At 42.5% G+C, this 25,235-nt stretch overlaps 1 protein-coding gene across 6 annotated transcripts in view; it reads right to left on the bottom strand.

Moving 5' to 3' along the window:
• The window catches only part of amot (angiomotin), a 44,291-nt gene extending 21,723 nt beyond the window's left edge, over positions 1 to 22,568 (bottom strand). Inside the window, exons 1-7 of one of the 6 annotated variants that reach the window (XM_039618222.1) lie at positions 22,214 to 22,568; positions 13,132 to 13,191; positions 11,662 to 11,722; positions 8,180 to 9,176; positions 5,472 to 6,078; positions 4,951 to 5,095; positions 1,825 to 1,917 (exon numbers count right to left, since the gene is read on the bottom strand). In XM_039618222.1, the coding sequence (XP_039474156.1) occupies positions 1,825 to 1,917; positions 4,951 to 5,095; positions 5,472 to 6,078; positions 8,180 to 9,176; positions 11,662 to 11,722 (1,903 nt within the window). In that variant the 5' untranslated portion in view covers positions 13,132 to 13,191; positions 22,214 to 22,568. Of the gene's footprint in view, positions 1 to 1,824; positions 1,918 to 4,950; positions 5,096 to 5,471; positions 6,079 to 8,179; positions 9,177 to 11,661; positions 11,723 to 13,131; positions 13,192 to 17,806; positions 17,867 to 17,890; positions 17,924 to 22,213 lie in introns of those variants that run through there. The other 5 variants (XM_039618223.1, XM_039618224.1, XM_039618227.1 and 2 more) reach the window with 5 other exon arrangements.
• Positions 22,569 to 25,235: the final 2,667 nt, after the last annotated feature.

Genomic DNA, 25,235 nt, shown 5'->3' with positions numbered 1-25,235 from the left:
TATAAAAGCGAAGGTGGATTTGGGAAGTCTGTCGCAGCCATGTCCTGTCCGTTTGTATGCGAGCAAGGAAGGTGCAAGATTGATAAGGAGAGTTTACAGAATTTAGCGTATATTGCGGGATAGACAGGATCCTTTAGCTCAGCGCTGACGGTGTGCTCATAGAGATATCGATTCTCCCGTGAGGGTATTATTTACTTTCTCTCTCTCTCTCTCTCTATATATATATATATATATATATATATATATATATATATATATATATATATATATATATCCCGACTTACTGTGCATGCTTCAGTCACCCCTTGCATGGGAACAGGTAAAAGTGATGGAGTGTTATGTAAAACTACACACAAAAACCCACAATGTCAATAAATGTCACAGTACAAAAGGGGTGTGTGACGAGGGGTGCAGGACCACCACCTGTCTTTATTTGCTCTGCCCTTTTCTTGGTTGCTGTTATAAACAAACAAACAGATTATTTCAGGGTCTCTTTTCAAGAGACTAAAAGCAATATAAGTGATAAATATTACCATTCTGTGGAATATTCTTATATTTCACTTTTACTTGTTCCCATGTTCTAGTGGGTCCTGTTGTGGCTCTAATGTGAAAGAGGATATGATGTAATATAATATAATGTGGTATAATATAATATCACATGATATAATGTAATATCATGGATCACTTACGAGTTTAATTTGTCAGCAACTTTCTGCCAGCCCTCTCTCCTTGCTTTTGCAGCCTTTGCAGTGTTCCCTTGCGTTTTAATTAAACTCTGAAACTCCTGATATCCCTCAATCAAGAGTTCTTGCTCTGCTGCCGAAAAATACTGAGCGCGCTCCTTCGACATCTTCGCCGACCAATCACAGGGTTGCCGATCAATGTTTCTACTATCGATGCGTAGCCCCTTTTAAGCCACCCAGTGATCTCAGATTACTTCATCCAGCTATACTAGTCGTCAACAACAGGTGTGTTCGGAGAACCGGATTAGCGAGCTCAAAGTTAGCGCGATGATTTGATCTTGGATGTGTCATTTGATCTTGGATGTAGTAAGCGAGGTACGAAGAACGGGCCCCAGAAACCCCAAAAATAAAAAAAAAAAATAAAAACTTAGCAGGTCGAGTTTCTGCCCCTGAATAATCACCTTGCTCTACTTTCTAATATCCAAACAGGGAACGCCAGGAATGCTGTAAGAGTTCTGAGACTTTCAGCATTGTTTGCTGTAATTCTTGTGCTGCCTGTTAGTCATCTCAGCTGGAGTAGACTAAATTTCTTTTATTTAATGCCGAGTCCTTTATGAGATGATTGAAGGTAGCCACCATTAAAATCTGGTGACCTGCAGCATTGCTGTGTGAGCTCCATGGACTGCTAAAAATAATGTTGAATGAGTGAAAGCTGAGTGTGTTTGTGGCACCGATGAAGTGTAAAACACTGCTTTCACATCAGGGACATACGGATGGTTTGGCCACCAGCCAGGGTCCGCAGGTTACGGCCCTTCGTTTGAACTGTTTGATGAAAGAAACATACTGATACAGGCTGATCACAGAAAATAATCTGACAGGCTCACCTACATAAAACAGCTGTGTGTCAGACACAGTCTGGCCAGCTCAACTAGAAAGTCGTCCCGACATAAAAGAGTTGACAAAACCATTGTGTCTGCTTAGTTTCCATGTGGACACCAACAGGCAACAGTGATGGGCTTCATCCTCTAATAACCTGCATTCTGCTGACAGGTGTTATATTAGAAAATAATAATAATAACAACACATCATTATTCCTAAGGAAGGTTGTTGGTTTGATGCTGGGTCTGTGTGTGGCACTTACTCTGTGTCAGGAGCTGGGAGATGGTTTTGCGGTTGTCCTCCGAGCCGTCACACTCCTTAGCAGCGAGCTGCTTATTAGCGGTTTCCATGCGCTCTTAAAAACAACAGCACATAACACAAAATCTTGGTGCCTGGGCATACACACATACAGCACAATGCATTTCAATTAGGGCTGCACGATTTTGCATAAAATGAGAATCACGATTTTTTTGCTTAGAATTGAGATCACGATTCTCTCACGATTCTCTCTTTTCCAGTATAACTATTTATTGCACTTATTAACTGCACATCAACTTCGTAACAGTTGAGACTGAACATAAAAACAATAAATGTCTCACATTTTGTCGTTGCCGCAAAATGTTGTACTGCTTGTAATTCCGTCTCCACCGTTGCTCGACACTGCGTGTATAGAGCAGGTAGTGCAACGTTTGAAAAATAGTTGCGGGACGGCACTGTGTAGCGTTTGTCTAGGGTGTTGATCATTTTCCTAAATCCCTCGTTTTGCACAGTGTTGATGGGAGCCATGTCTTTAGCCAGGTGATAAGTGATAGCCTCCGTAATTTCTTTGTGCCTGCGGGAGTTCGACGGCTATGGGGAAGCGCTGTATAAGGTTCCCGTTATTGATGTGGTTGACCGGGACGGATTTTCTCCTGTCACTTTCTTGGCCTTTATAGCTTCATCATCTCTCACGTCCTCTCCGTTGTTGTTTCCCTGCCAGCTGGCTTCTGTATCACGTGGTATAAGGCTCCGCCCTTGTCATTTGTTGAGCAGGAAGAGTGAGCGCTTCTTTTCATGCAGATTATGTCCCGGATCAAAATGCGGCACAATCGTCGTCGTTGTCTTTTTTTTTTTTTCTTTTTTTTTTTTTAAATCGTTGTCATTTGGAAATGAGATCGCACATAAGTATGAATTGAGATCGCGATTTTCTAACGATTAATTGTGCAGCCCTAATTTCAATGACGCTGGTATGGCGTTATCATTGTGCCTCTATTCCTCTATTGTACCTCTCTTCATAAGTGAAGCCAACAAACGTGGCGTTCCCACAGCCTTAGTGAGCCTGGATGCTGAGGGTTTCAACTAGACTTTGATTAGACGTATACCAGCGTTGTGTCATGAGCCAGTGGCTGGAATGAAAATAAATGTGACAGCTAGCTCTGAGCTCTCCACGGGAACAGGTCAGGTCTGTTTACACCCTGAGCCTCTGGCCCAATATATGAGACAAAGCAATGAGCTGATAGCACAGGAAGAACAAAGAACGCAGACAATATCGTACTATACCTTCAAAACCCAGTTGACACATTCTTCAAGCTCTGGACCATCTTAGAAGAGTTTAGAGAAAAATCTGGATGTAAATTAAATATTTCTAAGACTCAAATATTGTGCAGGAACGATTGAATTCATCAGACAGAAGTACAAACTTAAATGGGATTTGGGAGCCCGTCTAACAAGAGGACTAAACACACTGTATGAGACCAAAGACAGCAGGATTAATGATGCGATGCAAAAGGATTGAACCAAACTGGCACCCTCAGTCTATGCCTGCACTCAATTTGCCAAACGGACTAAATGTACACATATCTGAGGGATCCAAATCCTGTTGTCACGGCAACATTAAAGGTCTGGTGGGATCTGGTAGTCAAACACAAAATCAAGGTAGATTGTAAAATACTGATTTGGTCCTCACATTCTCCAGAACTGGTGGACTGGATAGTACAGAAGGACTAGGGAACCACAGCAGTATGTACATGAACTGTACACTCATGTGTTTAAGTCCTCTGAGAAGCTCAGGCAGGAGTTTGAGCTGGATAGTTCTGACTTACTTAGGATATGTTTTATAACACTGAGATCAGAAGCATCTCCCTCAGGAGGGCAGTGAGTTAATAGAAATGCTCATTGTATATAAAACAAAAATGGGAATCAGAATGGAAGACTGAACTATCACCGGATGATTGGCATTCCTTCTGCCTGTTCCAACACACCTCCACTTGGACAATGGAGAGAATTTGACTCACAGTTTTTGGAAATGTGAGAAGGTTCAATCTTTCTGGGAAATGTTACAAAATACTCCCAGATTTCTTATCTCCAGAAGTCATTCATGGTGAGGACATTTACCTGTTTAAAGTGATGAAAGTTGTTACACCAAACTGGCTTCAAAGTGATCCTTTGAAACTGGAGCAAAGGCGAGACATGGAGGAAATTCCCACAACAGAAGAAGTGGAATCTTTCTGAGGCTCGCCCAAATGTAGACATTCTTTGTTGTTTACGTAGCACCACACAAGTTGGGTGGGGCTTTGGTTTTGTCATTTGTCCTTCCACATCCCGCTACGTTTTCCTTTATTCCCTCAATTTATTGTAAATGTTTGAGGAAAATGGAAAAAATAAAGTTAAAAACAGTGGCTGTATCCCCACACACTCCAGAATTCCCCCTGTTACATCCATCAGCTGCAGTGACCTGATTCCACTGGCTGCTATGTATGCTTACGGCCTCCAGGACTCATGAGCTGTTCTTTTCCTTTCCCAAGGGGTTTTTTTTTCAGAATGGGAAGACACTTTCAGATCTTTAATTAGATTTCTTCTAGTTTATAATAACTGGAACACGTGCTAACTCTCTTTATTTATACTTATGAAAGTGTTGCTTTCATGAAGAAAGTAAAGTTAAAATGTCAGACCTACCTCCCCAAGAACGGGCAAAGCTAGATGCTGTGAAGGGTTTTGTTTGGGGGTTTTTTAATCGAGGGAAAAATCTGCAGTCATTGACACCAAAATGCTTGGAAGCGGCTGAGCCGGGATGGGGATTCCTTCTTTTTAAAAAAATATTCCAGACAGTCTACAGAGCTTGTTGGACTTTAAGTTTCTTCAAGACATTTCACCTCATAAAAATGAAATAAATAAATAAGTAATATACAGTTACACATTTAAGTCACAGTCTCACAGTGTGGGGCCAAAACGCTTGGAAGCGGCTGAGCCAGGACTTGGATCTGTCCTTTTGGGGACAGATCCAAGTCCATCCACCCGATCCCGTATTTCTGTAAACGCTGGGAGCTGAGACGAGGTACAGTTGTTACAGGTCACCATTACATTTGAAGTCATTTAAGGAATGTTGGTCATGTTCATCACGGTTTCTCACCTCTGAGGTCTCTGTTGAAGTCATGCAGCCGGCGCACCTCCAGCTCCAACTTGTTCCTCATAGTTTTCTCCAGGGCCTCCCTCTTGGAGGAAGACTTTGCCAGGTTTTCATAGGCCTCTGAGACCAGCTGGATCTCCATTTCCAGCTGTTCACAGACACAGAAAGAGTGAAACTGATTTTCCATTTCTCCATGTATACCAATTACTGGTCAAAACTGGCCTTAACAACAGCACCACTATTCTGTTGTCTGTTAGCACTTTGAAACACATTTCAACCAAACCGTTCAGGAATGCTTGAAGAAAAACAGAGTGTAACTAAAAACATCTTCTTCTTCTTCACACATTGCTACACTTGTCTTGCTGTTAGGCTGAACGTGTCAGCATCAGGTTTGAAGGAGTACTCTGGTTTCAAACAGGTCAAAGGTCATGTTGAACACTAACATCTGAAACTTAGTGGGCAACACTGTCTGCACATGTGCTTGTGTATCTAACTCACAAACAGATGACTGCTAAACTTCTTACCTTGTGCAATTTAGTGACTTTCTCGCGACAGGACTCCATTTCCTGCCTCAACATCCTGTTTTCGTCTGTCAGCGTATCTACCATCTGCTGGGCACGGGCCATCATTGCAAAGGGCTCCCCCTGCAGGTGAGTGTAGGACTGTGACAGGGGATAAGGTCCAGAATGGACCGACAGCTGCGGTTGGGAAGGTCCTTGGAATGGCGGCTGCTGCTGCTGCTGATGCTGCTGCTGATGATGATGATACAGATGGGGAGGCTGCTGATGATGATGATGATGATGGTGCATCCTTGGTGTGGAGCCATAGGGATCTGGACAAAAACCATGACTCCTCTGTGGTGCTGGGTGAAGCGACCCTGAGGTAAAAGACTCTGCTAATTGGAGGGAGCCGGTACTATGTGGACTACGAGGGCTCGCCGTGAGTAAGGGCTCTCCCTGGTTCTGGGGTTGCTGATGAGGGAAGGAAGGATGAGAGGAGTGGGAGGCACTAAGAATGCTGCTAAGGTTTGAGGACTGGGTGCGCGATAAAGAGCCCACTGAGGTGACAGAGGAGGTGGGACTGTGCTGTTGAAGGGGTCGCTGGGTGTGAACTAAGCCTTCCTTACTGGACCTGAAGAAAGCATGGTGACAAATCTGTAAGTCAGTTGTTTTTGCACACTGTTGAACTTTTATTAGCATAGAGTTCGCTGAAATAAACACAGCATGTATCCACAGCTATTTTATTGTCATTTTTTATTTTCATTTGAGCCCAAATGATTTGCTCCAATCACATTTTAACAGTAAACAGAGCAGCGCCTTTCTAGTCTTGCTGACCACACAAAAGCTCACATTTAACCCACACACACACACACACACACACACACACACACACAGTGGGACCTGCTGCCATGTGGGACCTGCCACACACACACACACACACACACACACACACACACACACACACACACACACTGGGACCTGCCATGTTTGCAGAAGTCACACACAGAGGTAGAAACATGTTGCTATTTAAGGGTACAGGACAAATTCACTGCATTGAGATTTCTGGTTGAGACTGTTTCTTCTTTGTAAGTGAGCAAACTTCAAATTTCAGCAGGAGGTCAAATAATGATTTCCCCCAGCATGCACACTACATGTATTTACATACAGACTAAGGCTTTTTACCACATGTCCTCTCTGATTCATTGGTTTGTCTGCTTGGGTGATGTGTGACTTGTTTCTGAGTAACATGGGAACACACCAGCTTCAGCTGAGTTTGTTCAGAAAATATCTTTTGTCTTCAAAGGAATGGCATCAGACCACAGCAGGTCATGTCGTAGCACGTCCTGCCCTGACAATTAAAGTCTGGTTGTATTCATGACTGTTTAAATCCAGTTTGCTCTGAGGTAAGTGCTAAACAGGCCCAACAGGATCCATCTTTGCATCCAAGAAATTAGGGTTGGTTTTTGTTTTTCTACCTTCTGCTTGGAGAATTTTTACCTTAATGAAAACTAAAATCTTGTTTTTTACCGACGGATAATTGTTTATTTGACTTTAATTTAGCTGTGGAATTGAAAGCACAGCTGCATGGTTAGCACAGGAGTGCTGAATAATCCCAAACTAGAGGTTTCTGATCCATTTAACAGCTGAGTAGAGCCAAGTGTTGTGCTAAAGAACTGTTTGAACTATTACCGTCAGGCCGACGGTACAGGTCACATAAAACCAGGACAAACAGATTCAGGGATAGCTTCTTTCCCAGAGCCATCACCGTTGTAAATAAGCACAAAAACAATTGAACCTGCTTAACTATACCATATTGTCACTGTCACTATATTATGCTGCTATTCATACTGCAATACTGTCATTATATTAATGCTGCTATCCTGTAAATATCATACTTACTTTTGTTGAGTACTTACGTTTGTTTTATTGTACCTTTTATATTTTACATTTATATTTATTATTGCATTTTGCACCAAGGGAGTGGCACTCCAATTTCGTTGTACCCTGTACAATGACAATAAAGGCTATTCTATTCTATTCTAAAGGAAGGAAGGACTCGGATACCTTGAGGTAGAGACCAAGTGTATGAACGCACACACACAAACACACACAGCTGTACTTCTAATTTATTTGTTGAACACACTAAGTAATAACTCAGTGTAAGCTGAGAAAAGTAAATCAGTCTCAGCTCATCAATATTTCTGGGACATCTTGATCAACACCTGTTCAGCTCACACACACCGCAGCTCCACGCTTCGAAGCTGCCATTCCCAAACCTAAAACGGATCTTTTTCCAATCATTCTGGTGCTGACTGACATGGGAGTGCTAGGCCACTGTCCTCGTGCACTGCTGCCCTCGCATGCTTCTGTAAAAACTCCCTCCACCATACTACACAGTTGGGTTGTGTAGTATTAGGATATTTTGGTGCACTTTTATTTTTCCTCTAAAAAAAAATGTTTGCCGAAAGGTTAAACTTGTGTTTGAGCTGTAAACAGCACAGAGTCACAGCAGAGCTGGAGAACACCAAGGTTTTTGATGAACAAGGAAAAGACCACTTGTGACTTTTTGAGATCCGGGTATGGCTCAACAACCAGTACTTTAACCAATACTAAACCTTTATTGGAATAGTAACTACTGTAGAAGTCTGTTTTCCAGCCTACTGAACACAAGTGTGCTGAAAGCTTTAGCTCATTCGTATTTTCCTATGAGTGCGTAAGTGCATGCTCCTTACCTGAATGAGCCGTACTCTGGTGGGGGTTGGTATCGGACATGAGGCACTTCCCTGGAGTGTTCCCTTCCTCTTTGCTCCTGGTAAAAATGGCCTCCTGACTCCTGCTGCTTGGTAGGAGAACCCATACCTTTGAACGGGTAGTCAGGAGGTGGGCCACGATGCTGCGTCTTGTATAAGTCACCAGCTGGCCCTGGAGGGGGCAGCTGGGGAGAAAGTGGGGCGCTAGTGACAGGAGCATGAGCTTTCACGCCACTGGTGGCCAATGAGAGCTGCATAAGTCGCTCACTAAGCGACCGAACGTGTCCTTGCTTCAGGTCTTTCAGCCCATCGTCCTGGTGGACCTTCCCCATGCCGCTAACTCGCTGCACCGTGGGGCGCCCCTCAGTACGCACCTTGGCGCTGCTCACCCCTGTGACATAGAAGGCGGTGCCCACAGACGCTTGTAGAGGAGGCTGCTGGGCCTGGTTATTCTGCTGTTGAGGTTGAGGAGGGGGGGCGTGGCCCCGAAAATATTGCGACTGCACTTTGGCCTCTTCATATGTAGGGAGGTCTTCAGAGTTGGGACACTGTCCTTGACTGCTCCCTCCTCCGCTACTACCTCCTCCCCCTCCGCCTCCACTACTCCCACCTCCTCCTCCGGTTCTGGAGGAGCCCAGCTTCTCCAGGCCGCTGTCTGTCTGTAACTCCTGTCCCTGTGGCTCCTGCCGGGCAATGTGGGGGCTCATGGAATGATCATCAGATGGCCCAACCTGTCCCTGCACCGAGTATCCTCCTCCACCTCCCCCTCCTGTTCCACCACTTCCTCCTCCACCTTGTTGTTGCTGGAGCACATAATTCCGGTTCATTTGTTCCTGTAAGAGACGCTGCAGGACTGTGCTGCCGCCACCACCTACACTACTGCTGCTGTTGGAGGACTCCTCGGCTGCGGCCCTCATCTCCACCTCGCGCTGGCCACAAACCTCGTGGAAGGATAAGCTTCGCCCACGGTCGATATTCCCTGAGAGGAGAAGGGAAAGTGCCACAGTGAGTACAGACAGGAATGAGTTCAGTGGGTCAAGAGATCGACAGTCAAAGAAAGAGAAAGTAAAGTTCATATGAGAGAAAAGAAATAACATTCAGGTCAGACAGATGCACAGGAAGCATCCATCACCACCACTGCCCCACGCAAACAACAGAACACAAGTGGAGGAGGAACAATTTCTGAAAAACATTAGAAACCATTCACCCAAGCCAAAGTAAAACGCCAAACCCTCAACCCCCGATCACACGCTCAACTAACATAAGGAGTTAAAACCACAGAAAGAAGACGGCGGTGGCCATCGGGCATTTAATTGTAAACACTGTAAGAGTAACACTGTTACTGTTCACGTGCCCGTCTCACTAAGACACAGAGGTCATTCTCCAATCAACGAGGGCTTTCTACTCAACCTTATTTGCATTACAATTTCATGGTGCAAACGTTGAACATATACAACGAGGCCTGTGAATGATTTGCTTTCAGATTTCATGCTGGATTGAGCAAATATGACAAATCTTCACACAAAAACAAAAGTATCAGTATACAGACCCGTTCAAATACAACACAATTCTAGAAACACTAATTATAACTTGGAAAATAATCATTATGTGGATATTTTTTTATCTTTTCAAACCCTGGGTCACATCCAAAGTCTTCAATTTGCCTAAAGGTGATATGATCCAAAGTTTGGACGATTCCTATGAAAATGTAACTTCATACTTCAATACGTTTTTTTTTTATTCATTTATTTTTAAGTTTAAAATATGCCATTAAAAATGTAACAATTGCAGATATAAAGTGATATAAAAGAGTAAAAACTGAAAATGGCACAGTCGGGTATTTGCTACCTTCCCTTGTCATTGTAAAGATTCTGAAAACAGTTTCTGAGATTGATTTGCAAATCCTGCAGGACATCCACGAAGGATAGCCGTTACCAGAGCAGTCTGTTTCATCTGCAAGTAGTGTCCCAACATGAAAAGATCAGTCCTAATGGGAACACTGTTCACTGCATGACTCACAATCATGTGGTCCTGTACAATATGTTACCAAGGCACCTACTCATTTTGATATATTTACTGACTCAACATCTGGAAGCCTGCTATCCATCTCAGGAAAGACACCAGGGGTCTCCTCCTTTCTCTAGAAATTCGTGGATAAAAGAAGTCCAACACACTCAAGATATGCTCTCCACAGGAAAGCATTAATAATCAGTGTAAAGAAGTAAACATGAGCAGAAAAAAACCATGATCCATAGGTACAAAAAGGTAACAGCACTCCATGATTCATGAAAATCACAGAGCAGGGTCAGCAGATGCTTAAATGCACAGTGTGCAACTTTCTCAGAGTCAGTCACTATAGACATGACTTTCAGATGAGCGCAAGAAAAGTGTGTTAGAGTTAAACAGGACTTGGGCTCAGCCTCTTAGCTGCAGTCAAACTCTTAATACTTCACCATACCGAGAGATTTTGGGCAATTTCACGCCCCCAACAAACCTTACTGTTCCAACAGGACTGCACAACAGTGCACAAAGTCTAAAAACACACTGATGTGGAAGAACCTGATTGGCCAGGACAGAGTCCTGACCTCAACCCAATAGAACATGTTTGGGATGAATTCGAGTGGAGAGTGCGAGCCAGACGTTTTCGTCCAACAGGTCAGTGTCAGTGTCTGACCTTTGGGAAGAACAGTCAAAATTCCAATGAACACACTCTCAAACCTTGTGAAATAGGCTTCTAAGACTTGAAGCTGTTATAGCTTCAAGTCATATTAAACACTATGAATTAAGAATGGGACATCACTCAATTTCATGTGTGAGGGCAGACGAGCAAATACTTTTGGCAATATAGTGTAGCAGGATAGGCACAAGTACCTGGGTATCCCACACTCCAGTGATGTCCATGATGATGCATCAAATACCTGAAGAGGCTTAGACCAGCGCTGAGAAGCCAGACACTGTGCTGGTTGGCAAGGAGCAGAAAACTGCTGTGATAGAAGTGGCAATCACAGATAACAACTCCACCAAGGAGCAGCACAAGAGCCTTGAGAAGTACTAGTTGTTGAGAGAACAACTGAAGCAGGTGTGGAAAGTAAAGTCTAGACGAGTGCCGTTACCTCCCACCTGGGAAAAGTGGCTTTTCCTAGTTGGGGGTTTTCTTGTTTGAATACAACAATCTAATCTCAATATTTCTCACAGTATTTATAATTGGTAAAACATGGAAACTGGTAGTGTCTCTTCTACTTTCTTCTTTTAATTTAATGGTGGTTGGCAGGGAGCTTCCTGGTGCACGGTCACCACGTTCAGGCACAAGTTCTACAAAGCACCAATAAACTGAGGGAAAGTATATCAAAGTATTTGCAGCAAAACGTACAGAGTTTTTCTGTTGCATTCAATTGAGTATGGTTTCTACTGACAACACTGAATGTGATCCCTTTTCGATAGAGTAGAGAAAAAAAAATCATTACATCTAGTGCTTTCTGTTATCCTTCTCATTCTCAAGGAGGAAGATGCTTTTTTCCGAAACATCTGTTGGCAAATAAAATGTGAGACAAAAGGAGAAATGAGTTAGTGTTGGTGAGATGCCTGCACTTCAGCAAAATACATATACAAAAAAACAAGAGTTCAAAGTCAAAGTTAGAAACATTTGTATTAAACTTAGTTCATATTAAAGTTCCCGAGCCTGACAGCCTTCCTAAGCTATAACAGTGGCTCAGTCCAATTTAATGTTATTTATACAGCGCCAAATTACAACAACAGTTGTCTCAAGGTGCTTTATATTGTAAGGTAGACCCTACAATAATACATACAGAGGAAAACCCAATAATCATATGACCCCCTATGAGCAAGCACTTTGGCAACAGTGGGAAGGAAAAACTCCCTTTTAACAGGAAGAAACCTCCGGCTTCCTCAGACTGTGGTGCTGTCGTTTTGATTCATTTTACAGAGAATTTTTTGGGAACAAAACTCAAAAAGTACTTCTTATAAAGATGTGTTTTCAGTAGCTACTACAGCTACGTTTTCTATTATTCTAGAATTTAACAGTCAATGTCATTAATGAATATTAAAGCAACACAGAGGCAGCTTTCAATATCACGTACCATCTGGTTGCACTTTGGCATATCTACTTAATATCGAATGGCTGTTTTTTCATGGTTCATTCACACAAGTGTGGATTCTGGCATTTAATTTGAAAGCCTGCTCTTATCAGTGAATTGCTAATGTAACATAAATTAACTTGTAAAAGTCATTTTTCACCCACATGTGACTTTTCACATAAACATGTTTATACTTGAATGAACTAGACTGCATGTTTATCAGTGTATGTTCTGTCATCCAGGTTATACTAGTTTAAGGAACATGGAAGTGACTGGATTTCTCTCATCCAAGAGGTAGTTCCTCTTGGATGAGAGATGAAATGTTGTCAGGAAACTTAAAGACATCCAGTCACTTTCTTTCAAAGCTCTTTAGACTAGGCTGCGTTTAAACACGACAGAGAATTGCAGCTGTTAGCTGAATAACTTGCTTTGATCAGAGACACAGAAGGGCAATGTCAGCTTTCTATTGGAGGAGAGACTCTAATCTCCCCTCTTCATTAAATCCAAATTGCAGTTGATCATTCGTTTCGTGCCAGATTACACCTTAGTCTAGTGTATTAGTATGAGATCAACTCTCAAAGGTTTCTAGAGCTATCAAAAGTAGAATGGGGAACAGGACGTCTGGTTGCACTGAACTACCACCTGTCTGTTTTCAAGAAATCTGAAAGCAATAATAATCTAAATCTCAGATTTGGTTAGAGCTGAATCAGGTGACCTTGAATCCTCCTTCAATTATAATGCTATAGGTGGTTGGCAGCTCCTCATAATGGAATGAGTACTCTGAGCTCCACGTAACCGTTTTTCTCTACTTTCTCTTTGCCATCCTCCTTTTCCCCTCACCTCCCACGTGGCCCTGTAGACGGCTGCTTCTCCCAAGCCTGGCTCTGTCAGAGGGCTTTCCTGTTAGAAGGAACATGGTCAAAATGGTGACTTTATGCGGACTCAAAATCAGTGCAGCAGACACCAAAATTCAAGGTAGACTTGTTACATATGTGTGTTATTTTTGTGATTTTCATTTCAATGGATTTTCCTGTTGCAATCTGCATTTTAGTTCGTTTGAAACATTTGACAACACAAGAAGAAAACATTGGTGTACGCATACTGAATGACAGCCAAATCTATTTCCTGTTTAAATACACACAAAGGATCTGGAAAATGAACAAATATTGGATGACAAATCCACAAACTGCTCATCTCTGGCATTGAAAGCTTTTCAGGTTTTGGGAAAATATGTTTTAGGCACCAGAAATAAGCATGCATAGTAATTTAACTGCTTTTATTCTTACATAAAATATGCGCACCCATACTCCACTGCAGCACAGACATGTATAGTTTCAGCATACTTCAATATGCAATTGCAAACATGTTTTCTTTAAAGTTTCAAGAGGCAAACTGGCCATTTCCTCATCAGCAGCAAGTGGTTAGGGTTTGTTGGATCATCCGTTACTGGAGTCAGTGGTCTGTTATTTAGTACAGACTCCACTTCACACATCAGTGTCAGCAAACCTTCATCACTGTTTGATTGTTCTTTTAGTTTAGACCTCAGGAGTTTAACACCCACTGAATTTTCTTTTGCATGACAAAAATCTGGGATCTCTGACCGATTCTACTCTTGGATAGTTTTGTATAGCTCCTGTTCAGCAGCACCTGGGCTGGTGCAGTTTTCTGACCACATGACAGACACCTGACCTCTTCTGCACACAAAGTATCTGATGCCATTTAGACAAGAATCAGTGTTTATTGTGTGCACATTAAAATTGTGCACATTGTACGACAGGTAAGCAGCACACCATATCTTTTTACAGTGCTGCGGCCTTGCTTCAAATCAGCAGTCCAAAGCAATCCACTCCCACATTAGTAACGGGGAGTTAATCGGGTGGAAGTCTGTCTTCTTGGCCAGTTTGTTCCAATGGTTTGCCTTTAGCGTTCCACCAGATTATGCATCCTGACAAAAAGTTCCTCAGCGCCGGGTTAGCAGAAGGAATCCAATATTTCTGTTGCAGGTCTGAGAGCATATACAGTCTTCCACAGTGTCCAATCTTCTCGTGTGTGTCCTGCAGTGTGGTCATATGCACGTCCTTTGGGATAATGATTGGATGCTTCATATGTTCTGGCATCGCAGCAGCAGCGAGGCCACCTCCAACTCTCAATACTCCATCCAGAACCAAGCTGGAATAATAACTATAACAACTTTAATTTGTATAGTTTAAAATATTAATTTAATGTTGAATTTGCCAAATCTGACAAGAAGACGTCAAATTCACAAAAATGGGAAAAAAGCTGAAAACAAAAAAAAACACAGCATCTCTCAGTGTAACTCACCAAGAGATGTCCAGGAGGTATCTTAGTCAGACGTCTGAACCATTTCAGCTGACCCTGTTCTATAAAAATGTTCAACAGTCTTATGGCGGTTTGCAAGAAGCTTCCACAGCCCCGCATAGCGTTGTACCTCAGGCTACGGTACCGTCTGCCGGAGGGCAGGAGTCTGAACAGGCTGTGGTTGGGGTGTGAGGTGTCCCCAAGTGGAAGCCCATGACTTGACTACACTGAGAAATTCTGTCTATTAAAATAATGAAGAGAATGTGGGCCAAAGGGCAGCCCCGACGGAGTCCAACGCACTGGGAACAAGTCTGACTTGTTCCTGGTAATGCGAACCAAGTTCTTGAAACAGCTGTACAAGAACCAACAACAAGGGTCCAGACACCCCATGCTCCCGCAGCACTTTCCATAGAACATGACAAACGTAACAAAATTTTGCTAACGCCATGATCAAACTTTATGTGGAAAAATGAATAAAATCTTATTCAGGACACGATTTTTGATGATTTGTTTCTGTAAACAACTTTGACAGCAGTGTCTTGGGATATAAATGGTAAATGGCCTGTATTTGTATAGCGCTTTACTAGTCCCTAAGGACCCCAAAGCGCTTTACACATTCAGTCATCCACCCAATCACACACACATTCATACACTGGTGATGGCAAACTACATTGTAGCCACAGCCGCACTGGGGCGCACTGACAGAGGCGAGGCTGCCGGACACTGGCGCCACCGGGCCCTCTAACCGCCACCAGTAGCCAACGGGTGAAGTGTCTCGCCCAAGGACACAATGACCGAGACTGTCCGATCCGGGGCTCGAACCGGCAACCTTCCGATTACAAGACAAACTACCCAAATAACAGCTGTCTCAAGATGTTTATTTTGCAAGGCGAATAAAGAAAACCCCAACAATCATATGACCCCTCATGAACAAGCACTTTGGCAATAGCGGGAAGGAAAAACTCCCTTTTAACAGGAAGAAACCTCCAACAGAACCAGGCTCAGGGAGGGAGGGGCAGCCATCTACCACGTGTATTTGGGGTGGGGAGACAGGACAAAGACACGCGGTGGAAGAGAGCCGGAGATTAATAATAACTAAGGATTAAATGCAGAGTGGCGTATAAACACACAGTGAGTGAAGAACAAACACTTTGTGCATCATGTGACGACCCCAGCAGCTTAGATTTACTGCACTGTTCCAGACATAACTAAATGCTTGGTCCAAAAAGGAATGTTTTAAGCCCTTAAAGTAGAGTGTGTATCGGTCACCCTGAATTCAAACTGGGAGCTGGTTCCACAGAGGAGAGGCCCTGAAGCTGAAGGCTGCCTCCCATACTGTAGTCTTCAGCCTCCAGTACTGTTCCCATAAAAGCCCTAGGAACGACTAGTAAGCCCACAGTCTGAGAGCAAAGTGCTCAACTGGAGTGAAACAATACTTCGAGGTTTTTCAGATAAGATGGGATCTGATCATTCAAGACCTCGTGTCTCATCACTAAATACTGTAGCAGCCAGCAACCATTGGTGATTCAAGGCACCAATTTGAGGACACCTTGTATATACCTCTGTGATCCACTGGAAATTTTCATGTCCACTGAAGCACTGTAGATCCAATAACTACTAATCACCTGGCATTATCTAAAATATCAGGAATTTAATAGTCCAGTCATTACTTGGCTCGACAGAAAAAAAGAGGAAGAAATCCCTAAAACAGTAAGCCAGTGGGTGGAATTTTCCTTACAAATGTGGGTGAAAGTGGTCAATGATTACAAACACCAAAATTATTAAGGTGGCATGCCTGTGACCCTGACTTTAAGTCACCACTACAAGACATAAGATATGGACCGTGGGTTCACTGCACTATTACATCTACTTGTTCAATGACCAAAAAAACCCCCCAAAACATTAAGGGTCTCTGTCCGATTGAAGTTCCTCATGTTATCCAGATATTCATGGATGCTTAGAATTTCGGGAACAGCAATGGTCTAGTAAGTAAGCTGTACCAGAGTATGGTTATAATGAATAAAGGACTGTACAAACAATGTTAAGTGATGGGAAAAAGAAGCAACTCTCAAACCTGGAGGGACTTTTGTTGGAAAAACCAGATCCATCCAGACGTTTTGGAAGGATGTTGCTGCAATCATTTCACAAACCCTGGGTATCTTGGTTTATACAAGCTTTGGGTCTCCAGATCTCAGGTATATCCCGGAAAATATGGGGAAATATGATGCCTACTTTCTGAAGGTAAATGGACTGATTCTTATCTACTCTTCTGGGGTACTCAAAGTACTTAAAATAATAGAAGAAAGTGAATGTTGTATTAAGTACTCACTAACATTCCCACTTGGATGGCCGCATTGGAGAGCAACTTGGGGTCAATAGCTTGCGCAAGGATATTTTGCATGCGAGGGATCAAACCACCAACCTTCCAGTCAGTAAATGACCTGCTCTACCTCCTGATCTACAGACACCCTGTCATGTTTGCAGCAAATAAGAAGGCCATTACAAAATGTTGGCTTCAGAAGCACCCCCCACAAATTTTATTAACATAATTAAACACCTTCATTTATTAGAGCAAATGACTCCATCCGTTTACAAAAAGATTTGGGAGAAAAGCGATGGAAAAAAATGGCGTTCCTATCTTGCTGGCAACACTGACCATTAACAACACCTGTTGACATATATGACAGCAAAGACATAATCCAACTGATGCTATTGTATCACCCATGACCTCTTGTTTTGTTGGTTCTTATGTACTTTGTTTATGCAATAAAAGTGGAAACATGAACTTAAATCAAAAGTTAAAAAAAAAAAAATACACTTATGTTTAAAATAATGTTGGGAAATAAGGAATCCATGTTTATTTAGTAAGCCTCCATTCTCCTGTATGGATGTTTTCTGACTGTTTACATCGTGTTTTTGGAAAAGGGTGTTAAATTATATTACAGAGTACAGCGTATGCATTCAGTTTAGCACATTTGATACATGTACTGGCTAAAAATGTTAATAGTTTCAGATATAATGCTTCAGAGATCCCTGCTAGAGTGAAGCCTCCAGAAAAAATAAATGCAAAATTTTTCTTCCCACCTATTGTTGGTCTCTACTGCATGGCAGTAAAGTGCCGATTTTATCTCTACAGCTCAAACCTGAATCCAGCTTCTGTCTAGACCTTTTCTTTATTTTTAAAATGATATCATACCTGATACCTCTGTAGCTCAAAGAATCCTTCCTTATAAAGCAACCCCAGTGAAAAAATGTCTGTTCCACTCACAGCGATATTTACCTGGGTTTTGAAGGTTTGAAGCAACGCACCTCTTTTCCCGTTTCTTCCCACACTCTGACAGGTGGAGCTCAGAGGTGGACCTGGCAACTATTCAGCTCCAAGCCACACCTTCATACCTGTGCACTAGTGTAATTGCTTAACCAACATTTACTGTCAACCGTCTCTGTGATAAGTGTTTCAGACCATGACATTGTGACTCTATGAACAACAGGATGGACTGTGGGATCACATTTTTTCCTTCTTTTGTCTTTATAACTATAGAAAGGCAAAATAGTGGGAGTGCTTTCATACTGCAGATGCCTTTCCTAGGTAAATATATGCACTGCACTTTATTGCACATGTATTTACTTGGCAACTTTGGTCTAAGATAAAGAATGAAAATATTCAGGACTTGGAAAAAAAAAAACCCATGATGATTCTAATAAAATAAATAAGAGTCAAAAACAATGTGTAGACTTGTCCTCGAGACGGCTCTTGCAAACAAAAGTGGAAACTAGGGCTGGGCCATATCATACCATTCACGGTAATACCGGTATAATGTTGGGCAACGATAAGAAAATGAAATATCGCGATAGAATATGAGTAAAACGCACATGTGCAGTGCCTTTGTTTTCATACGGACATGGCGGAAAAAGCATGGCGGCGACGCAGAATGAGAAGGGCGAAAGTGGATCGTTGAATGAAACGGATGAATCAGAATTGGTTTGTAAAAATGCTGCAACTTCAGTGGTGTGGAACTGGTTTAGCTTTCGTCCGTCAGATACACAACAAAGCACTATTTTTGGTAGCGCATGCTAGCAGGCCGTCGTTATTACCGTGTTTTTTGGAAGATACGGCACTCTTAAAATCAATGCTTTGATTTTTCTGAAAATCGACAGTGCCCCTTATAATCCCGTGCGCCTTATGTATGAATTCTGGTTGTGTTTACTGACCTTGAAACGATTTTATGTGACACACGGCGCTCGAAAATCTGTCAAATGTTTTAGTACGACTTTGCTAAGCTACGAAGCCGCACTGCTTGATGGATTGTCGGAGCATTACGGCTACCGTAGGCAGGAGCCTCGCGGAGTGATACGTACTGTGCTTCAACATAGTATTACCGTGTTGTGTGTGTATAACCTCTTTTTAAGTTTTGTGGATATTATACATGGTTATGCTGAGGATATGTCGGCCAGTTTCCACTGGAAATGCCTTTTGGTTAAACTGTCAGTGAGGAATTTGCATTTACACTGTTAATTTTTTATATAACTTTAATGCACATAAAAAACAGCTGCTTGTTTAAGTGAAAATACATTGATTTTTTTTTTTTGCACTAATAAAGTTGTGGAGTTGTAAAGTATTTTGTCTAGTGTCAATTATATCGTCAGTTATATCGTTATCAGAAATTTTCAAATTTATATCGTGATAAATATTTTTGGTCATATCGCCCTGCTCTAGTGGAAACCACATTTCATGCTTCTGTCACCTGAGCTCAGCACCGTATAACATGTAACACTTCTTTAAAGATCTGTGGAGCATCAACATCCACTCACACATCTGATATTAAGTGAAGACCACCAAGATGTTTATGTGGAACTGTCTGAAGGCAGATGTCCTTATTCTGGCACACTTTCTATATCAGTATAAGAGAAGAGTGTTGACTAAGTGTCAGTCGTTTATGTTGCAGATGTTACTCAAGATCAGTGCAGATTGTTCATGACACATAAAATGAAAGAAGCAAGCAGAATGATGCTAAAGCAACCGCAGATATTTAAACTGTGAGATACAATATTCAAGAATCAGGTACAACACACGGGTGCAGTACATACTGGGATATGTGGCTGGTGAAAACAAGTTATAGCACATTAAAAGTTGGAGCCAGCCTTTTCTGATCTTGGAAGCTAAGCAGGGTCAGGCCTGGTTAGCACTAGGATAACAAAGGATAACAGGGGTAAACTGTATGTGGGGGTTAGGGTTACCAGCTGTAAGTCAGACTATGATCCCGGTCAATTAGCAAACTGTTGACATGTTAGCAAACTGGCTGCTACGGCTGATAAAACAACAGCAGTAGTGAAAATAAACGTCACAGTTTAACACGAAGTTTGTCTACACACAAACGATTAGGAGAAAAAAGTCGTAACCATTACCACAAGAACGAGCTCTGGTGGAGTGAAAACATTTTTCTAGCAGTGCTTCTTACTGTCATAACCATTCAGACCTTTACAGGGAAAAGCTGGGTGCTCCATCAAACCACTGATCAGCAAACCTTTGAGCTTCTCCCATCCACCACTGTTTGGTTTACTCAATTCTACAGTAAAGATACAGGAGTTACATTACAATGTGACCTCTGACCTCTTCTTTAAGGTCAAATAAGATCAAACCTTCATAAAATGTCTTTTAACTTTAAAACTATGCTTTAAATTCCAGTGCCTCTGGTTGGATTGGTAACATTTATATGGGAATTCCAAATATCACATCCAACATTGCATCCAAACATTTGACCTGTGACCTCATGTCTACATTTCATTCTCAGAATTCTTTCTTTTATGTGTGTAAATACAATTGCGGGTTCACTTCCTTTAGTTTCTATTTAGTTAAACTATGAAGAACACTGACATTTCTAGCATGAAAACCAATAAGGAGTTTATTTTAAAGGACCTGTATTTTTTTTTATTTACTACTGCTGATTATTAAAACAAAACTATGTCTTATCCGATTACTCGAAAAAGAAATGGAATACTTGTTTACTAAAATAATCATAAGCTGCCGCTCTCGTCCAAACCATCTCAGCCCGAGCTCTGTCCTGTCCATCCTGCTCACTCGCAGTGAAAACTTGAACAGCTCCATCTCCCATCTTTTTGATCTAAACACCATTTTGTAAATCCTCCCTTTTCCTGAGCTGCGATCCTTCCGTCACAAAACCACCCGGCTGCTAGTCTCTACCTCTGACCTCCCAACCCCAGGGATTAAAGTCATCTACCTTCACTACTTCTGCTAGTTGCCAGTTCAGTGTTACACTTGGGAACAATGCTTGTGTGACTGCACTGTGCCAAGTGTAAAGTTTGGTGGAGCGAGGATCACGGTGCGAGGTTGTTTTACAGGAGCTGGGCCCGGCCCCTTCAGTTAAAGGAACTCTTACCCTAACATTAGACATTAGGATGGACTCCCCCTTTGACCTCAAGCTGAACTCCAAATTTTGGAGCAGCAAATGTCTTTCTTTGAAGAGTGCTGTTAACAAATATCTTCAAATCAAAAGAAAGGACCAGTGACTGTACAGCTACACCTTCTATTCCAGGGGTGTCCAACTCTAGCTGTAGGCCTCGAGGGCCGGTGTCCTGCAGGTTTTAGATCTCACCCTGGGTCAGCACACCTGAATCAAATGATTAGTTCATTATCTCTGGAGAACTTCAAGACATGTTCAGGGGGTCACTTAGCAATTTAAATCAGCTGTGATGGATCAAGGACACATCTAAAACCTGCAGGACACCGGCCCTCGAGGCCTGGAGTTGGACACCCCTGTTCTAGTCTCTGTGTTTAATGGCAATTCAAGCTCATTTAAAAGCTACAATTTCAAATATTTTACAAATACAAATTAATCTTCATCATTAAACTCAATCTTGTTTAGTCTTAAATTAAATGGCAATTATCAGAATTTAGTCTGTGTGTGTCAACAGAGAAACTAAAGCGATGATGCTATGTGGAAATGCCGAACCCCCTGTAAGGGTTGGGGCAGGCTCGTGGGACAAGGCGTGCCCAATTTGGATAAACAGTTGGGAAAATGAATGAATGGATGGATGGATGGATTTCCCAATTAAAATTTTACTATGCAAAAAGCCATAGAGTGAGTTTTCTTGTTTATCTGGTCAGTTAAAGTTTAGATTTACAGTTTAGTTTTTGTTCACTGCACTGTTACTCACTCTGAGGTACAAATGTCACATAAGCAGATTACTGTGCGCATGTGATCATTGACAGTACAACGCTGTGAATGCAAAACAACTGTTGTGTCATCCACTTCAGACTGGACCCACTCCAAGGACCCCACGTTCACATTCAAATGTCATACAGAGCTAACTTATCCTGCTGATCAGGCCAGGATGCAGTAAAGGCTACACCCACCTACACGTCACGCTGTCAGTGAATTGGCACTGATTATTGAAGTTAATTCAAAGCACACATGACTGAGTCCGAAGCCAATCTAAGCTTTACGAACGACGAGCTGAAAGTCTTTTTTTCTCAGCCGTTTAGTTTTGTGTGTCGTAAAATGACAACAGCAGGACTAAAACAATTTGACAAAGATAAGCGGAGCATCCGGTTAATGTGCGCACACACACGTAAATGATTTACCTGAAGAACTTGGTTTACTTTCCGAGCCCCTGATTCCAATGAAACATTCTTTTGTTCGGTTCCTGCTGCTCTGTCGTGTCTCCTCGGCACGCACCGACCCTCCTGAAGTTACGAAACGCGCTGCTGCAGCCGCTCCATCTTGGACGTCACCGTGGGCTTTTTATTCTTTCACCGGGAAAAAGAGTTTGTTCGAGGCCAAGGAGTCTTTTTCCATGTTGAGAGTAAAGAAAGAAGCGGTACATGAGAAGTAGCAGGAAGCACCCCCCCCCCACACACACACACACACACACACACACACACACACCGCCTGGCCTCAGTATGAGAGGAATGTCCATCCTCCCTCCCCCTCCTTAATGGAAACTGGATGAAAAAGTTTTTGGAACAGGGAAATCCCTCCTTCTCTCTCCTGCTCTCCAGACTGGGCTCTAACAAAGGTCTAACCAGCAGGAAAAAGTTAACAAAGCTCAACTCTGCGCCCGAAGTGTGTCATGAAACACGATCAAGTGTTAGTTTATTATTATTTGAAATGGCTGTTTAGGATGGCGATTTCGTGTTTTAACGAGCACAGTTTAAAGATAAAAGTTTAAATGTGCTCACTGGGACACTCCCGGCACAATCAGAGGCTCAAGTGAAAAAGCTGAAAAAGGGGAAGAAGTGACAAAGAGGGCTTTGTCCGTCCCAGCGGAGCTCTGCTACATTTAAGTGCTGTCGGAATTTCGTGAGAAGGTGCACATATGTTGGTTTTGCTTCACGTCATTTAGCCCAAATCCACATACAGTCATTTAGCACCATCTGTTTCAAGCCCTGCCTCGACCCTGTGACGATAATAATGCGTTACTATCAATCATTAAACAAGTGCTGTATACAGAGAGAGGCCCAGGATCCCTGTTGCTGTGAGCTAACAGTGCTAACCACTGCTCCACAGTTCTATGGTGGGCTTCAGGGCTGCTTCTTCATCATGTGATTTTCATTTTTTTACATTACTTCTTTTCACTTACTGGCATTTTAGCTTTGCCATCTGCCATTCAGCTTCTTGGTCATTTCTGTGAAGTCAGTTTACGGCTGCAGGACTTCTGACCAGAGTGGGCTCTGTGACATCTGCACTGTATCTTTATATAGGTCAGTACATGTAGGCCATCTTCACCAGAAGGTGGCGCTGCTTTATTCAACTCTATTACATTTGAATTAGCTATTAGCGCCCAGTGCAGATCTTTTCTTGGACCCATATCACTGTGTTGTAATGGGACAAACGCAACATCACACATTCTCTCCCCGTGTCTTGGCTAACACACACACATGTTCACCAACCGCAGTCAACATCAGGAGGAATGAACATATTTAGTCAAGTTGATGCTATAAGCTAGGCTACCACAGATTTAGCCATGCTAGTGGGATTAAAGAGAAGCTGGTTAAGCAGGGGTCCTCACAGGCTGACCGGATCACACTCATTTAACAGTTATTTCCAATGAACCAGCTTCTGTATATCATACACATATTATATTGAATATTTTCGTACTTATCTTATGAGGACCACTTTTTTGGTTTACTTTACTAAACATTTTAAAATGCCCCATACCATGTTATGGAAGTTTGACATAAATGAATCTGCACAAACAGGTTGTCACTCTGAGGTTTTAATTTGTCTTTGCAAAGGGGTCAGACAACAACAGTGCATCAGCAGACTGCATGGCTTTGACAGAGAACAACAACAATCATTCACAGAAACAAGTTACAGTGCATCCAGAAAGGATTCACAGCGTTTCCTCATATTTTCATGTTACAGCTTAATTCAAACATTAAATTCATTTCTCACTTCAAATTCTACACACAAAATGACAAGTTAAAAAAAGACTTTGATGTTCTTGCAAATTTCTTAAAAATAAAGAACAAAAACATTACATGCACTCACAGCCTTTGTCGTGACATTCAAAACTGAGCTAAGGTGCTTCCTGTTTCCACTGTTCATCTGTCAGATGTGTCTACAACTTGATTGGAGTCCACCTGTGGTAAATTCAGTTTACTGGACATGATCTGGAAAGTACACACCTGTCTCTGTAAGGTCCAAACTATGGACAGGTGTCAGAGCACCAACCGAGCCATTAAATCCAAGGAACTGTATGTAGACCTCAGTGACAGGATTGTATTGAGGCACAGGTCTGGAGAAGGGTACGAAAAGATTCTGCAGCATTGAAGTACAATGAGTACAGTGGACTCCATCATGCATAGATGGGAGATATTTGGAGCCACCAGGACTCTACCTAGAGCTGGAGGTGTCCAAGAACCTGATGGTCACTCGGACAGAGCTCCAGTGTTGCTCTGTGGACAGAGAACCTTCCAGAAGTCCAACCATTTCTGCAGCACTCCACCAATCAGGCCTGTATGGTAGAGTGGTCAGACTGAGGCCACTCTTCAGTGGAAGGTGACAGCTCACCTGGAGTTTCCCAGAAAGCACCTAAAGGATTCTCAGACCACGAGAAACACAATTCTCTGGTCTGATGAAACAAAGGTTGAACTCTTTGGCCTGAATGCCAAGCATCATGGCACCACTCATTGCCTGCCAATAAAATCGTTACAGTGAAGCACGGTGGTGGAAGCATCATGCTGTGGGGATGTTTTTCAGCAGAGGGAACTGAGAAACTGATAGAGTAGTCAGGGTCGAGGGAAAGATGAATGCAGTTATGTGTCCAGAGCTCTATGGATCGCAGACTGGAACAAAGGTTCATCTTCTAACAGGACAACGTTCCTAACCACACAGCCAAGATAACAAATGAGTGTGTTGATGCATGCTCAATCATCTAGGTAAGCAAAAAGTTGATTCTGTTCATCTGGATGTTTTCAGTGGGAGAAACATTTCATCACTCACCCAGGTGACTTCTTCAGGCTCAGCTGACCGCAGGTTTCCCCAACCTTATAAACAGTAGAGTTGGATGTCTCGAGACCGGTCTTGGTCTCGAGACCACTTTTACGTGGTCTTGGTCTCGTCTTGGTCTCGACTGACTTTGGTCTCGGTCTTGGTCTCAGT

The sequence above is a fragment of the Oreochromis aureus genome, linkage group 10 (assembly GCF_013358895.1).
Source record: "Oreochromis aureus strain Israel breed Guangdong linkage group 10, ZZ_aureus, whole genome shotgun sequence".
Lineage (NCBI taxonomy): Eukaryota > Metazoa > Chordata > Actinopteri > Cichliformes > Cichlidae > Oreochromis > Oreochromis aureus.
Note: the sequence above shows the minus strand (reverse complement) of the source record. Positions and strands in the feature narration are given on the sequence as shown.